The sequence below is a fragment of the Podarcis raffonei genome, chromosome 1 (assembly GCF_027172205.1).
Source record: "Podarcis raffonei isolate rPodRaf1 chromosome 1, rPodRaf1.pri, whole genome shotgun sequence".
Lineage (NCBI taxonomy): Eukaryota > Metazoa > Chordata > Lepidosauria > Squamata > Lacertidae > Podarcis > Podarcis raffonei.
The window spans coordinates 45801312-45819118 of record NC_070602.1 but is presented as its reverse complement, the minus strand read 5'-3'; the positions used below and the strand labels follow the sequence as shown (position 1 = coordinate 45819118).

Below are 17807 nucleotides of genomic sequence, written 5' to 3'. Positions count from 1 at the left end.
GACCGCCTCGCCCCACATGAACCAACCCAGAAAGAAAGAAGAAAGAGTTTGGATTTGATATCCCGCTTTATCACTACCCTAAGGAGTCTCAAAGCGGCTAACAATCTCCTTTCCCTTCCTCCCGCACAACAAACACTCTGTGAGGTGAGTGGGGCTGAGAGACTTCAAAGAAGTGTGACTAGCCCAAGGTCACCCAGCAGCTGCATGTGGAGGAGCGGGGAATCGAACCCGGTTCACCAGATTACAAGTCCACTGCTCTTAACCACTACACCACACTGGCTCTCAGACCCTGTGATCACCATCTGAGGCTCTTCTTCGTGTTCCTCCTCCATGAGAGGTCCAGAAAGTGGCAACACAAGAAAGGGCCTTTTTCCTGCAGTGAAATGCTCATTTCCCATTTGTGGAATGCTCTCCCCAGGGATCCTCACCTGGCACCTTCACTGCACATCTTTAGGCACCAGGTGAAAACATTCCTCTTCTTTCAGGCCTTTGGCTAATTAAACAACCTATGGCTTTTTAAACTAGGAGAGGGGTTGCTGTTTTGTTGTTGTTGTGTTACCTTTTTTTGTTTTTATTCTTAAAATCACCCTGTATAAACCACCCTGTGATCCTCAAATGAAGGGTGGTGTAAGGTAAAGGGACCCCTGACCATTAGGTCCAGTCGTGGTCGACTCTGGGGTTGCGGCACTCATCTCGCTTTATTGGCCGAGGGAGCCGGCGTACAGCTTCTGGGTCATGTGGCCAGCATGACTAAGCCGCTTCTGGAGAACCAGAGCAGCGCACAGAAACGCTGTTTACCTTCCCGCCGGAGCGGTACCTATTTATCTACTTGCACTTCATGCTTTCGAACTGCTAGGTTGGCAGGAGCAGGGACTGAGCAACGGGAGCTCACCCCGTCGCGGGGATTTGAACCGCCGACCTTCTGATCGGCTAGTCCTAGGCTCTGTGGTTTAACCCACAAGGCCACCCGTGTTCCATGAAGGGTGGTATATAAATTAAATAAATAAATATCACCTATAAAGCCCTATATGGCTTAGGTCCAGGTGATCTGAAGAACCGTATTGTCCCATATGAACCTGCCTGGGCTCTGAAATCACTGGGGGATGATCATAGCTGCTCAGTAAAGCATAGGACTAGGCTCTTAGTTTTGCTGCCATTAGTGAGAAAGAAATTGGTTTTTTCATGGCATTTAAGATCCTGGTACTTTCCTAGAACATTAGGCTATATAACAGAAACTCATACAAGAGTTTCTGTGGGAATATTAGATTCTATTATCTCAGAACGATTTCCTAACTGGGCATAGCCACCACACATGCATATACAGCCCACCACTGAATAAGATTTGACTGTACCAGCCAACTTTGCTTTAAAAAAAATCCCTTTCCATTCCCTGAGGAAAAGTTAGTGCTAAACAATGCCATCATGAAGAATCAAATTTATTGAGAGAGGTTCACCACACACAGCTGCACACAACTCTGTGGTGATCTCCCCACCATCATCAAGCTGCTGCAGACTGTGAATATTAGATAGCATGGCTGTCAAGATTGCTATATGTGAAATAGTTGCAAAAACACACATAAAATATTGTGGAGATTATTTCAGCATGTTGGACGCTGCCGGTAGTGATTCACAATTAATGTGACCATGCTAAATAGCTGCAATGTGAAAGAATGACCTAGATATGGGAACCAAGTAAAACAAACGGAACTATTGGCAAGTTTCTAAAGAAATATGTATTTTCCAATATGCACAATGATAACAAGCGTAATGATTTTTTTAACCCTTAATAAATCTCTCTCTGTCTCTGTCTCTCTCAAAAGTTCACCATAAGCAAATGGAAACAGGGGTGTCAAATTTTGCAAATCTAACTGTAGCTTTCATTCTGAGGCATCCACACTTCCTGACAAGAGAGCTTTGCATGCAATTAGGCTGGCCCACCCTTCCTCCTCTCAAGGCTGAGAAACTCTGGAGTGATTCACAAACAGGTTAGAAATCGCAACCTCTCTGGAATCAACTGTATCAAGCTACTGCAAGTGAGCTTTAAACTTCTACCCTAGGGTAAGGAGGCTATTTAATAAATCATAAGAAGAATAAAAAAATATTTTGTTCTCCATCTGGGGATTCTTCAAAGGTGAGGAACTCCACCAACTGTATGTCCTCTCTGGTCTGCACAGGCTAAAAAAAAATATCTAAGAACATTTCTATAAGAAAGGAAATGGGCTGTGGTGAACTGAACTACACTGGTTTCCCTTGAATACTAGGAAGAGGAGTGGTTGCAGAACATGGTCTTCAGGTCCACAGTCAGAGGCATCTTGCGCTCCCATCTGGTGGGTGGGAACTAAGCTGCTAGGAGTTCTGCCCCATATTTATCAACCTGTGCTTTGTCACAAATTTCCTTGTATTATTGGGACAATAGTCAGTAACTGACCCAGTTCATATGCTCCTTGCCAGCAACATGACACATTATAATTATTCAACCATGGGCCCCTTCTATAATGTTTTGTGGACATGGTTTAAAAACAAAAAAACTGGAGAACCACAGTTGACTATGTTCGCTTGGTATGTTTACCACATAGTTACAGAAGACATTCAAACTCTACAGAAAATATGTGGTCAACCCACAGAGGAAATGCAAGGACTCGCCTTTTTGCTATGACTTCTGAAGGGCCCTATCACAGCTTTGAGAATATTCACTTAAGCCCATAAGCATGAAGTCTGTTGAGGGGGGAGGGGGGATTCCCATTTTAAATCATCTAAAAATTGTATGAAAAGAGAGCTCAAGAATGCTATGCTATTTTAATCTGCATTAAGTCCTAGGGCTCTTCCAGACTACTTTAATTGCAGGGATTACAAATGTTGTTTCTTCATCACAACTATATTCCTAAATTGAGTTCAGTGGTGTTTGCGGGCGAGAGAGAAATCCCTACCATTCCCCTGGGGAGTTTCTATAAATTCATAGCCGAATGACTCAACAACCCGCTGTGGCAAAGAAGGAGCAAGGGAAGAATGCACTTGCCACCTAGATGCACCATTAGATGATGCTATGCTTGACTGGGAGAGCAGTAGTGTACAGACTTGCATGTGAGACTTTGGAGGAAACTCAAGCCTTTTTTCAGAAACCAACCAGAAGTGATCCAGAAGTTCTGATCAAGCAGCAGAACTTCCCCACTGTGCTTCCTTCCAAGTAAATTCACCCTCCCTCTTGGGTATTTGTAGAGTGGGGGTGGACACTTACCAGAATCCATGTGATATCTATGCATTTACCCCAGTGGGGCAAATGGCAGCTACAATGCAATGTCACACCAAGTTTTACCACTGGGCTGATAAATTTAATACCTGCACCGCTTTACACTGCAACTAGGTGACCACATTACTAAGAGCTCCCCAGACAATTTTTAAATATATATATATTTATATATAACTTAGAAAACTAGCATGTAGCCAAGGCTCATCTTTGAATCTAGTTTTCGATGGGCAGTGGTTTTTATTTGTGTGTTTGGAAGAGTATTCAGCCACGTAAGCCAGCACTTGCAGCCTGAAGTGGTACAGGCCAGAAACAAGCTCACCATCTCATTGAAAACATGGTCGCAGTACCTCTTAATATATAGAAAAGGTGAGATGTTAACAGGGACAAAGAGGAACATGATCCAGCACACAGCACCAAGTCAGATCTTATGACCTTAATCCGTTCCGGAAGACCCTTCTTAAACCGAAACCGTTCTTAAACTGAGGCGCGCTTCCCTAATGAGGCCTCCTGCCACCGGTGTCCTTTCACCATTCGGATTCCGTTCTTAGACCGAGGTCAAGTTCTCAAACTGGGATACTATTTCCGGTTTTGCAGAGTTTACCAACTGAATCGTTCTTAAACAGGACTGTTCTTAAACCAAGGTAACACTGTATGCATGTCTATAATAGATTCTGCAAAAATATTTTTGTGTAGATATACAGTGGTACCTTGGTTCTTGAACTGAATTCATTCCCGGAGTCCGTTCGACTCCTGAAACCATTCAAAAATGAAACCGCGGCTGCCGATTGGCTGCAGGAGCTTCCAACAGAAGCCACGTTGGACGTTCGGCTTCCAAAAAAAGTTCGCAAACTGGTTTGCGATGTTCAGGAGCCGATTTGTTTGGGAGCCAAGCCGTTTGGGAACCAAGGCACCACTGTACCCTTAATGGCATCTTCAGAGAGTGGAACTCTTCATACTACTGTGATAGATATGGGGAAATTACATTCCCTACATACCTTCCTCCTGCAGAATAATTAAGACAGAGGAATCCAGTCCTTTATTCAATGTGACAACTACAGGGTCACAAGTAATGTCAAGGCAGCTACTTTTAAAATATAAGTTAATTTACCCTGCTTTTGTTCCATATGACCTACTTGTTTTATTAAATACTAAGGAAATGTTGATAGTGGCAACAGTGGCTTATTCCAGAGATGAATGGAAGCTCATACTCATACTTGCTCGAGAGCAGCCTTCCCCAGCCTGGTACCCTCCAGAGGTTTTGGACTACAACTCCCATGAGTCCCAGCTAGCATGCTGGTTACAACACGTCCGGTGGGGCGCTGCCACTGCTCTGACCTACCCCATTTGCCACAACAAAACACCCAAAGGGCACCTGGATGGAGAAGTCAGCTCTAGGGAAAACATTTGTTTAGGACTGGCCTCTGAGTGCCACCTGTGACTGAAGGAACACCAGGCACTCTTTAGAGGAAGCTTATATGTTTCAGGCGATGTGGAAACCAACAGCTGATTCATTCACTATGAGCTTTCCCACTTGATTAGCTCAAAGTGACACATGAAGTGGAATGAAATGGGCAAAAAGGCATTGCAAAGTTTCTCCCTCCACCTCTTCTCTCTTCTTCAGGGTTGTGAGATCAAAAGTTCAGAAATACCTGTCACTGCAGAGACACAGTTTCAGTTCTCTTCAGTGTTGTATTGCATCTAAAACCTGAAATAAGGGGCTCATATTAAGTGCTATAAGGATATCACTCCGGAACAAAGACAACATCCCTTGTGAAAAGACCGGCTGTCTTTAAAATAAGGGGCATTTGGCAATCTCCTTCTCACTTTGAAAGTGCCATTTATATAGCTTTGCACCATGGAGAGTTACATTCTTCTACAACATTATCCATCAACGAAGAATTTTATTTTTTTTTAAAATATTTTTATTGAACAATTTTTATAATCATACAAGCAAAACATACATAAACAAACAAGAGACAAAAACAGAACATAAACAAACAAACAAAAAGAAAACAAGTACCATTTCATATCCTAATTTCTTGAACCTTTCTTCTTCGACTTCCTCATGCCTCCCATTTCTGTATTCCAAATTCTAATCAATTGCTCAGCAAATCTTCCCTTATTTTACTATAAATTTTAGCTAATCATCCTTATTCTCCTTGTCTTAACCATTACTAATAGTAACCATTTACTTTAGTCCATCATCATTCTAACTGTCATTAATTTTATAATATTTCTTTAGATAGTCCTTGAACTTTTTCCATTCTTCTTCCGCTGCTTCTCTTCCCTGGTTTCGGATTCTGCTCGTCATTTCTGCCAAACCCATGTAGTCCATCACCTTCATCTGCCATTCTTCCAGAGTGGGTAGATCTTGTGTCTTCCAGTACTTTGCAATGAGTATTCTTGCTGCTGTTGTAGCATACATAAAGAAAGTTATATCTGTCTTTAACACCCCCTGGCCGACAATACCCAAGAGAAAGGCCTCTGGTTTCTTGGGAAAAGTATATTTAAATACCTTTTTAAGTTCATTATAGATCATTTCCCAGAATGCCTTAATCTTCGGGCACGTCCACCAAAGGTGAAAAAATGTACCTTCCTTTTCTTTACATTTCCAACATTTATTGTCAGGCAAATGGTAAATCTTTGCAAGCTTGACTGGGGTTATGTACCACCTATATATCATTTTCATAATATTTTCTCTTAAGGCATTACATGCCGTAAACTTCATCCCGGTGGTCCACAACTTTTCCCAATCAGCAAACAAAATATTATGACCAATGTCCTGAGCCCATTTAATCATAGCTGATTTAACCGTTTCATCTTGTGTATTCCATTTCAGCAGCAAATTATACATTTCTGACAAATTCTTAGTACTGGATTCTAACAGTTCGATCTCTAATTTTGATTTTTCCACCTGGAAGCCAATTTTACTATCCAATTTAAACACTTCATTTATTTGATGATAATGCAGCCAATCTCTCACCTTCCCTTTTAGTTTTTCAAAACTCTGCAATCTACATTTATCCCCTTCCTTTTCCAAGATTTCCCAATACCTTGGCCACTTCGGTTCCATGTTTAACTTTTTAACTGCCTTTGCTTCCATTGGCGACAACCACCTTGGGGTTTTATTTTCCAGCAAATCTTTATATCTGACCCAAACATTTAGTAGTGCTTTTCTGACAATATGGTTTTTAAAACTTTTATGTGCTTTAACCTTGTCATACCACAAATATGCATGCCACCCAAAAATATTGTTAAAACCTTCCAAGTCCAAAATGTCTGTGTTTTCAAGAAGCAGCCAATCTTTTAGCCAGCAGAAAGCTGCCGCTTCATAATACAATTTAAAGTCTGGCAGGGCAAACCCCCCTCTTTCTTTTGAATCCGTTAATATCTTAAATTTAATTCTGGGCTTCTTGCCCTGCCAGACAAATTTAGATATATCTTTCTGCCACTTCTTGAAACAGTCCATTTTATCCATTATTTGTAATGCTTGAAATAAGAACAACATTCTTGGCAATACATTCATTTTTATAACTGCAATTCGACCTAACAAGGAAAGCTTCAAGTTTAACCAAATCTCCAAATCTCTTTTCACTTCTGTCCAAGTTTTTTCATAATTGTCTTTAAATAAGTTCACATTCTTAGCTGTCATATTCACACCCAGGTATTTCACTTTTTTAACCACAGTCAACCCCGTCTCATTCTGAAACCTTTCTTTTTCAACCTGTGTTAAATTTTTCTCCAATACCTTAGTCTTTAACTTATTCACTTTGAATCCTGCCAATTGACCAAACTCTTGGATTATTTCCAAAACTCTTTTCGTACTAGCTTCTGGCTCTTGCAATGTAAGTACTAGGTCATCTGCAAATGCTCTCAGTTTGTATTGTTTAGCTCCGACCTGAATCCCTTTAACCAACTGGTCCCTCCTGATCATATTAAGCAAAACCTCCAGGACCGATATAAAAAGTAATGGGGAGATAGGGCACCCCTGTCGTGTCCCTTTTTCAATCTTGAACTCTTCTGTAACCACATTATTCACAATTAATTTTGCCCTCTGTTCAGAATATATTGCACTTATACCATTCTCAAACCCTTGGCCTACCCCCATCCCCCGGAGGTTTTTCAACATGAAACTCCAAGAAATGTTTTCAAAGGCTTTCTCGGCGTCCACAAATATCAAAACAGCCTTAGTGTTTATGTTCATTTCCAACTTTTCCAAAATGTCAATTATATTCCTTACATTATCCGACAAATGCCTTTTCGGGAGAAAGCCTGCTTGGTCCCCATGAATCTCCTCCATCAAAACTCTTTTCAGTCTCTTTGCTAGAACATCAGCAAAGATTTTATAGTCCACATTTAATAACGAGATGGGTCGGTAGTTCTTAAGTTGGGTCTTTTCAGTCTCTGTCTTTGGTATAAGTGTAATGTAAGCCTCTCTCCACGTATCGGGTGCCTTCCTCCCCTCCATAATCTCATTACAGACTTCCTTCAAAGGTTGTATCAACCCTTCCTTCAGAACTTTATAATATTTGGAAGTCAGTCCATCCGGTCCAGGTGATTTGCCCAACGTCATATTTTGAATGGCATCTTCTATTTCCTGCGCTGATATCTCCTGGTTCAAAATTGTCTTACTTTCCTGCGAAATCTTTTTCAGCCCATTTTTCTCGAGGAATTGTTGTATATCCATTCCATTCTGCGGCCCTTGTGTGTACAATTGTCTAAAGTAGTTCTGGAAGCAGTTTCTAATCTCCCCTGGGTTGCATATGTTCTTTCCATCCACTTCTAAGCTTGTTACCGTGTTGAGTTTTTGTCTCTTCTTTATTTGCCAAGCCAATAGCTTACCACATTTATCTGCAGATTCAAAGGTCTTTTGTCTCATTTGTTTAATTTTCCATTCTATTTCTTGATTCATCAGTTCCATGTATTGTGTTTGGTACAGTTTTATTTCTCTTAAAATCTCTTGCGATTTTGGCTTCAGTCTTAATTTCCTTTCCCCTTCTTTTATCTTTTCCAAAATTTTCACTTTCCTCTCGTTTTGCATTCTTTTCTTTAATGTATTTTGTTGTATCAAAAACCCTCTCATCACGGCTTTACTTGCGTCCCATACTATTCTTTTTTCTACTTTAGTCCTTAAATTGATTTCAAAGTAATCTTTCAAAGTTTTTTGGGCCTTTTTACAAATCTCCTCGTCTCTAAATAAGGTGTCATTCATTCTCCATCTGAAGGAACCAGTTGTTGTTTGCTTCATCACCATCTTTACTGCGTTATGGTCGGAGAGAGTTTTGGGGCAGATTTCCACTTTTTTTATAATCGACGCCATACTGCTAGTCACCCAGATTTGGTCGATCCGAGTCCATGTCATTTTGGCTTCAGAAAAGAAGGTTCCCTCTCTCTCTAATGGGTGTTTTGTTCTCCAAATGTCGATCAAGTCCATATTGTCAGTCATTTCAAAGAAAGTTTTTGGTAGTCTTCCATCTTTTGTAACTACCTGTCTTTGTGCTTTATCCATATTTGTTGAAACCACTCCATTCATATCTCCCATCATGATTAGTTTATAATCCATATAGTCCATTAAAGTCTCATGCAACTTCTTAAAAAATTCTGCTTTCCCTTCATTTGGTGCATATATTCCCACTATCAAAAATTTTTCTCCTTGGAATTGAATTTCAATTGCCAAATATCTTCCTTGGTCATCCTTAAAGATTTGTTTCGGTTGCAGATTTTCCTTTGCGTAGATCACCACTCCTCTTTTTTTTACTCTGTCTGAAGATATAAATTCTTGTCCCAATCTCTTATTTATTAATAATTTTCTGTGTGCTCTTGTCACATGAGTCTCTTGTAGACAAATCAAGTCCAATTGGTCTTTCTTTAAAGCATGAAATATGTTTTTCCTTTTTCGGGGGTTGTTTAGACCGTTACAGTTCCAGGTTAGAAGTTGCAGAGCCATGATGGGGTTATTTACTCTTTCCTCCTACAGCTCCCAATTTTTGTTCCTCATTCGTCGGTGGTTCCGTGTCCGTATCTAATGAAGGATGCCCTTGGCCTGGATACGTCTCTTTCTGTAGGTCTTCTTCGTGTTCTCCCAAGAACTTGTCTTTGTCACTCACTGTCTTTATTCTTCTTTTCTTCCCCTTGTATTTAAAAGACAAGCCTTGGGGAAACTCCCACCTGAATTGTATGTAGTTCCTTTTCAGCAGTATCACCAGGTCCTTGTAGTGTCCTCTTGCGTCCAGAATACTTTTCGGGATGTCTTTAAAAATCTCAATGTGAAAATCTTCAATCCGAAGGGTTGTTTGGTAATGCAGGTTCAGTATCTTGTCCCGTTCCTCCTTTGATCTCAGAGTTATTAAACAGTCTCTGGGTCTGTTCTTCCTCTGCCTTGCTCCCAGTCTAAATGCACTTTCTATCTTAAATTGTTCTTTGTCCAGCTCCTGCTTCCAAAAGTCAGAAAATTCTTTTGTCAGGTAGTCCACCAGGTTGTCTTCTTCCTTTTCCGGCACAAGTCTGATCCTTAGGTTCCTCTCCTTGCGTTGCATATCTTGCATTGAAAGTGCCAGTTCATACTCATCTAGTTTCTTAAACACTGGTGGAAACTTTCCCTCAGCAGCAGTTGCAATTTCTTTAGCTTCCTCAGCTATCTTTCTTGTTGTAGATGATTCTTCCAATAATTTCCCAATTGCTTCTGCATTTGAGTTCACTTTATTCCCAAGGTCAGTTATACTTTTTGTATTTGAGTCAATTTTCCCAGAGATTTCTTCAATTTTTTTATTTGTTTCAGCAACTTGTACTTTGGTTTCTGCACCTTGCTTTTTTAATTCCTCTAAAGAGTCACTTATCTTCTCCAATACCTTAGCAAAGGATTCTTCTGAAGACATTATTTTCACTTTTGCCTTTGGTATAACTGTAGTTCCAGGGGCTCCTGATACAGAAGCCCTTCTTTGCATGGAAGAGTCAACTTTGTATTGTCTGCCAGATCTCAAGGTTGTTTCTTGTAAATCCTCTTTCTTGTGAAATTTCTCTTTACCATCTGCCATAACAAAGTCTTTTACTCAAGGTCATTCCCACACTCTTCAGCTGTCAGACAAAAGGTTCTCAGATTTTAAACTCCACTTGTTGCTGAAACAATTTATAAATCCTCTAGAGGGCGTACAGTCAATTCCTTACTTTCAAATTAGTCTCCCACTCTCCAGAAATCAAACAAAAGTCCTTCTAGTTCTTTTCAATTGTTCTTTCTCTTTCTAAAGAATCCAAGTCAATAATGTCCTGCAAAATAGCTTTACTGTGCAACAAAATAAATGTTTCAAGTTGAGAGTAGCCAAAATCAGTTAGTTAGTTAGTTAGTTAGAGATACTTTTTTACCTTCTTGTATCAACGATCCTAAGCCGGTTCCTTTTCTCCGGCAGTCCGATCCCAGGTACAGGAGCAGCGGTAAATAGCTCAATTTCTTTTTAAAAAGGCAGGAAAACACTTTAAAGTCTTCTTCCCTCCCCCTCCTGCCTTCGGGGAGGGAGTTCTTTGCTTGGTGGTGGATTTATTAGTTCTCACAACTCCCCTTTCAAACGGTTACGGCTGAAATGCCTTTCGCTTTGATCTTGCTACAGGACGGAAAGCAGACTTCCTTTTTGGTGCTTATCCGTCTCGGTATCCAATTTCTTCAATTTTAGTGTCAAATTATATTTTAGCGGTCAATCCTACTCACGGATAGATGTTCCTTTTAATCCAAATTCACTGGAAGAAGTCAGCGCTCTCCGCTAATGGCGACGCGGCTTCGCTTCGCAGGCTGGGTGAAGACGACTCTCAGCACCACTCCAACACACCCTCCGCTGATCCGCAGCCTTTAAAAAGGCTATTTCACAGCGTCGGGGGGGCGCAAAGGTGCCCGCCGAGTCTCCAGTTCACAGGCTATGCGCCTGTGATTTTTTAGGGTCCCCGCTCCGCCGTAGCTGACAGGACCCGAACCCACGAAGCAGATCTCTCCCGGAGCTCCGGGAGAAATCCGCCATTAAGCGCTGGCGCTAACCGGAAGTCCATTGCAAAGTTTCTCCCTCCACCTCTTCTCTCTTCTTCAGGGTTGTGAGATCAAAAGTTCAGAAATACCTGTCACTGCAGAGACACAGTTTCAGTTCTCTTCAGTGTTGTATTGCATCTAAAACCTGAAATAAGGGGCTCATATTAAGTGCTATAAGGATATCACTCCGGAACAAAGACAACATCCCTTGTGAAAAGACCGGCTGTCTTTAAAATAAGGGGCATTTGGCAATCTCCTTCTCACTTTGAAAGTGCCATTTATATAGCTTTGCACCATGGAGAGTTACATTCTTCTACAACATTATCCATCAACGAAGAATTAGGTCACTCAAACTGAGAGTGGCTGTCTTTTTAAGGTTGGGGAGGCAAAAGTTCCCTGGTCAGAACAGCAGCAGCAACGGGCAGCTTAAAAGCATTGATCTAGAGGAGGAGAATAATGGCAGGGAACGCAGATGCAGCACATGTTAAAGTAGGGTGCCAGGATACTTACCAGCCCACTTGGGGCAAGCAGCAATTGTTCCAGTTAATGTAAATAGTCATGGCTGCAATGATGTATTGTGGGGTGGGCTTTTTTTGTTTTGTTTCTGTAGCTGAACACCTTATGCTTAACATCCTGAGAAAAAAATGTAAGGGTGGAGGGGGGGAGAGAAACAACCCCTCAATCGCCTGTCCCTGTTTCAAACCAGGCATAAAGCTTTCAAACTCAAAAAGCTGATTGGGCAGATAACCCCTAGCAGCTACAGTAGAAAGAGGCTCAACAGGGATGGGAAATGCCCTACATAAAAATCTGCTTTTCCTTTCCTAATTGACGAGACTGTATGCTAACAAGCAGTCCTACTACACAATCTTGCTAATCTGAAGTAACCTCGTGTTATCTTCAAAAGCAGAGCCTACTGAATTTGGAACAGGAAAGGGATGTGTTGAGCCTAGCCACTGCAATATAATTTCCCAAAAGAAGTATGGTGTCCTTTTTTAAATTCTTCTGCAAACAGAAGTTTAGAAGGCAAGTCCAGGAAGACAGTCATTTCTTACTGTTGCAAGGATCTCCCCAGTTTTGACATGGGCACCACATATGTGAGAATACATGCATGGTTGTTGTTTTTTATCTTCTTTGTTCTCCAGAGTTGCCTCACAATTCAGTGCCTTATAGGGCAACCACAGAAGGTTCTAACCATTTGATTATAAAGGAAATAGCGGGACCAGCAATGAGTTATGTTGTTTATCTCATTAGTGTAGAAGAGTCATAACTCAAAGCTAAAGTGAAAGGTTGCCGGGGGGGGAGGGGGGAAGAGAGGAAAGGAGCTATGTGCAGTACTGTGTGAAATTAACCCTCAACTGTTTGCCATGAGATACAGCATTTATTAAGAGAACTGTACGAAAGTAAGGTGATGCAACAAAGGAATGATTTCCCCCCCCCCGTCAGATAATGAATATATTTCAAGTGCATATGCTAAAGAGCAGAATGAATGGGAAAGAATTGTTCATTGGACACAGTGCTATTCAGAAGTACAGTGCGTAACACTTGAAGAAAACAATACAGTGGTACCTCAGGTTACATACACTTAAGGTTACATACACTTCAGGTTATAGACTCCTCTAACCCAAAAATAGTGCTTCAGGTTAAGAACTTTGCTTCAGGATGAGAACAGAAATCGTGCTCCGGCGGCGCAGCAGCAGCAGGAGGCCCCATTAGCTAAAGTGGTGCTTCAGGTTAAGAACAGTTTCAGGTTAAGAATGGACCTCTGGAACGAATTAAGTACTTAACCCGAGGTACCACTGTACCCAGAGCCGATTTGTGCATTCAGGTCCCTGGGACTGCGCCACTTCAGAGTGCAAGTAGCAAGAGGCTGTTTAGTAAAATTATTATAGTAGGAGATTTTATTTAGTAAAATTTGTATAGTAGAAAGAAAGCTGGTTTACAGCCCTATTCTTCGGCACCTTAGCTTTCTTCGATATGGAGTGCAGTCCCCCAGGACTCTATCCCATACTTTTTCTGAACCTGCAACAGTGGCTGGTGCCCACTGAAACTAGTGGTTGAGGACTGGGCAGTCAGAACGTAGTGGAGCCAGAACCAATGGCAGGCTGAGTTCTGCAAGGCTGCGCAAGTGCAGCAAGCAACTTCTTCCCACTCTGAAACAGCTGGTTTCGATTTTTAAAATGGAGGGGTGTGTCAAGAATTCTATGTAAGGTCTAGTTTGGTCCTTGCGTTACTATTAACATGTTAAACTTTTATGGTATGTGCAAGAAGGGAACAAGGCACTCCCTATCGCTTTCTGAAACGGGCAATGGTAAAGTCACTTTAAAATTGCAAGCACGCCACTAATGCATTTTACCTTCTGAGAAATAAGGTTCATTATTCTCAAGTGTATCAGTAACAACGTACGGATGCCTTTCCCTCGCAACTCTTACTTAAAACCATTTCCCATTCACTCTCCATTGCACTTATGCAATGAAGATCAATAGAAATAAAGGGGCTGAGATGATGCTGCATCAGAAGGAAACAACATGTCAAGCAATCCTCTCTAGTGACAGTGAATGGGGGCGAAGGAATAATTAGGACTTCCTCAGTGGAGGCTGGTCTAGTAAGGGAAATGGGACAATGCCCCACCAACCTCAGCCAGCCCCCTCCTGCCTCCCAGCCTTCTTAGTTACAGATAGTCCAGGAGGTAGACCTGCCTGTCATCTTCCTCCTTCTAAGTCTCAACTTTGCATTTGTAGAACCCAACAGGGAGGAGAATGGAGACCAAACAGGCATTAGCTGGCTCTGCCTGTCATTGGCTGTGGCTCCACCAGCTGTTGGGCTCCCTGCCTTCCGCCCCACCAGTCCCAATAAGCACCAGTCTCCACTGGGTTTACTCATCTTCTGCAGTTAACAAAAGGAATCACTTTCAAGCATATCCTTTCAGGCAGGCCCTCCTGCGTGTGGCTTCTCAAAGTTCCTGGTAGCAGAACTCTGTGCATCCTCCATGCCACTGATAAACAATGTGTACCTGGTCCCCGGTGCCTCTTTTCCATCCAGATGTAACAATTATTCTGAGCTACACCTGTCTGCGAGTCCAGGAAAGGAAGACGGACGCTGCGTTCAGCACATAGCCGGGAATTGTAGCTGCGACAGTGTTCAATGGCTTCTTTGTAGAACTGGTCCCCAAGTCTGCAGAGGAGGAAGAAGAAGCAGAGGATGAAGCAGTGGACATCCACCTTCCCCGGGATCAAAACAAAGCAAAGAGGGGAAGGGGCATATAAACGTGTTAGGCAAAGATCAGTGCAATTACAGGATAATGAAATTATTGAAAAGCATTGAAAGCACACAATTAACTGAAGTTCTCCACACCTTCCCACCCCTCCCGGGCCTATTATTCATAAAGGGAGGAAGCTAGTGAGGCCCTAACTTGGATTGGTGGCTTTTTGTGGGTACACTCTGCAACATGACATTGACACAATAATAGCACGTTAGTTGTGGATTTACACTGGGCTGTCCACACATCATTCTGTTCTGTTAGTTGTTTGGTGGTGTGTCTCCAATATTACCACATTATTGCCATCTAGACAGGGACTTTTGTGCTATAGGGCAACAGAAGCAGGACCAAAAAAACGCCAGCAATATTTGTGGTATAAACAGTTATGGGTTTCAGCAGGCAACTAAGCCACATGCACTGATGGGACTGATAAAGCAATATGTCTGCCCCAAACTTTTTGCAAGTGGGAGCAGGAACCAAAGCAAGATCATGTACAAAAGCCCCAATACCATCATGAGCACGAATAATCATGAATGCACAAGAAAAAGGACATCTGGAGAGGCCCACAGTTTCAAACATGACTGGATTTTCAGTTCCAACATGAACTGAGAATGCACCTAAAAACCTCTGCAATGTTAACAGAAACTCTGGGGGTCAACACTGCAGTTGCAGAAACAGTAGGCCGTGCTATGACAAGAGCCAGCATGAGAAACACACATGTTTTTCAAAAGCATGCAAGTTGGAGGTAGGCAGGTTGTCCTAATTTTAAAATGAAAAAAATAATTGAGTTTAAAGCAGCATGTCTGATTCACTATTATGCCTTATTCTTGTAACAACTTTCACCTGACAGGCAATTATGTAGTTTAACAGGAAGCAAGTATACTTGCTAATGCGCTCTCATGCGCACTGAAATGGGCATCAAACGGCAAGCAAAACAGCATGTAATTTGCACTAATGGCTGTCTCAGAGAGTTATTCTCAAAGAGTTATTAGCTGAGATCCTAAACATGGATTGATCCATGGATTGTGAACGCAATGGGAATTCCCTCTGAATGAACACAGTTAGCATTGGTCTGGGTGTATCTCCACATCAAAGTCTGTTTTTCTGAGACTATGGAAAACCCATCCCTGCTTAGGGCAGTTGTGTTTTGATTGATGTGTGGTGAGAACAAGATGATTTGTACAATTTATTAGTTACAGTCAGGATGTTTACCATCCTTGCCAGTTTCAAACTGGAACTAGTATCCTTGTTAAGCGCTGTGGTGAGGTTTTGGCCTAATTGTTAAACGACTAGATAGGGAGAGGGGCTGTACAGCATTCTTCTCCCACCCTCCAAAAATGAATTGTACGGCATTCTGATAATTAAAAAGTAAATAAAGCACAACATGGGAGAGAGGAAAATAGCTGCACAGGAAGGGAATAAAAGAACGACAGAATGCAGCTTTGAGGAGGGCTGAGCTGCTCTGATTCACTGCCCAAAAGGGACACAAGATCCTGCGGTTACAAGCCCCATGGGAGGCTATAAAGATCCTAGCCAGCAGGCATCTCCACCACTGCTCAGCGCTTCTCATCTACTTGACTGCCTCACCCTCCCTTTGCCTTTCTCACCAATGAAGCTTAAGAGAACGGGACAGGGTGTGGGGGCATATCCTGGTTGCTAAGCAACCACTGGACTGGACATACGTACCTCCCCCTGCACCACACACACACACACACACACACACACACCATGCTTCCCACTGCCAAGAAAACTGACAGACTGAGCAACTAGATAGCAGGAAGGTTGAGAGGTGGAACGAGAGAGAGAGAGTGAGACAGATGAACTGGGGAGGTGGAGGTGATAGCATGCCCTCCAACATGTCTCCAATGAAAACAGTGATGTCCTATCCATAACAACAACAACATTTTTATTATTTATACCCCAACCATCTGACTGGGTTGCCCCAGCCACTCTGGGTGACTTCCAACATACAGTGATACCTCGGGTTACATACGCTTCAGGTTACATACGCTTCAGGTTACAGACTCCACTAACCCAGAAATATTACCTCAGGTTAAGAACTTTGCTTCAGGATGAGAACAGAAATCGTGCTCTGGCGGCGCAGCGACAGCAGGAGGCCCCATTAGCTAAAGTGGTGCTTCAGATTAAGAACAGTTTCAGGTTAAGAACGGACCTCCGGAACAAATTAAGTACTTAACCCGAGGTACCACTGTATGTTAGAACATAATAAAACATTACTTCTATTCACAGAGTCTCCTAGAGGACACCCTACTACAACATTTCTCCAATGAAAATAAGGATGTCCCAAAGAAAAGAGGGACATTCCGGGATCCAATCAAAAACCAGGACAGCTTCCGTAAATCCGGGACTGTACCTGGAAAACACGGACACATGGAGGGTCTGTGATAATATCAGGAAGTTTGGTCCAAGGAAAAGAGTGTGGAGTGTGAGGCTTGGGGGAAATTTGGCAATTGCATACATAGCCATGTCTGGGTGAGTCCATGTTCCCATGCTGAACTGTGTGGTCCTCCTCCTCCTCCAGTAGTCAGCCGCATAGCAACATATGGCATTTTATCAGAAAGCTTATATGCGGGGTGGTGCAACAACAACCCTAATCTGCTTAATAACAGGAGAAGGGCATAAATAGGCCACAGTAGCTGTTAAAAGGTGCACCCACAGAGAGAGAACCTTGTTCTCTTTTATTTCTTCCCTCACTCTGGACTAAATTAAACCCACCGCTTTTCTTGTGGCCTGGTTCCTTCAGCAGCTGCACGGCAGATAAGAAGTTTAACCACTGCGGCTTTTCCTGGCACCGGAGCAAAGCAGCGGGAAAGACTCAGGCGAGAGTTTATATTTACGGCTGAATTTGCCCGCCGTGCAAGCGTAAAAAGGCGCAAGAGTCTCGCCAGGGGAGAAAGAAAAAGGTAGCAGATATTTATTAGGATTCTCCAGTAGCCTGAAGGATATGGGAATGTGGGATGAGGAGGGGTGGAACCAGTACCAGCGGAGACATTTCCCTGAGGGACTGCAGGGGGCGGAGGCCTGTATGGCACCAGGAAGGGAGGGGTTGTGGCTGTGGATATGCAATCTGCAGGGAGATGCCAGCCTACTGAGAAAGCTCTTTGCACAGAAGTCCCAGGGCGACTGTCTAGACCCCTGTTTTCAATTAGAAAGTGCAGGCCGGGCGGGGGGGGGGGAGAGAACAACACAGAAACCCAACCTGAAGTCTCACTAGAAAGAAATGAAGCTGATTAAAACTGGGTGACACACACATTTGTTTTATCAGACACACTCAC

General features: G+C 42.5%; 1 protein-coding gene across 3 annotated transcripts in view; it reads right to left on the bottom strand.

Annotated features, from left to right (window-relative positions):
- DPF3 (double PHD fingers 3) overlaps positions 1 to 17807 on the bottom strand; it is a 184625-nt gene that overhangs the window by 85903 nt on the left and 80915 nt on the right. For all 3 annotated transcript variants that reach the window (XR_008329943.1, XR_008329942.1, XM_053384383.1), the window contains exon 2: positions 14266 to 14426. Coding sequence is in view for 1 of the 3 variants with exons in the window: in XM_053384383.1 (XP_053240358.1) it covers positions 14266 to 14426 (161 nt within the window). In the remaining 2 variants the exon portion in view is untranslated. The remainder of the gene's footprint in view (positions 1 to 14265; positions 14427 to 17807) is intronic.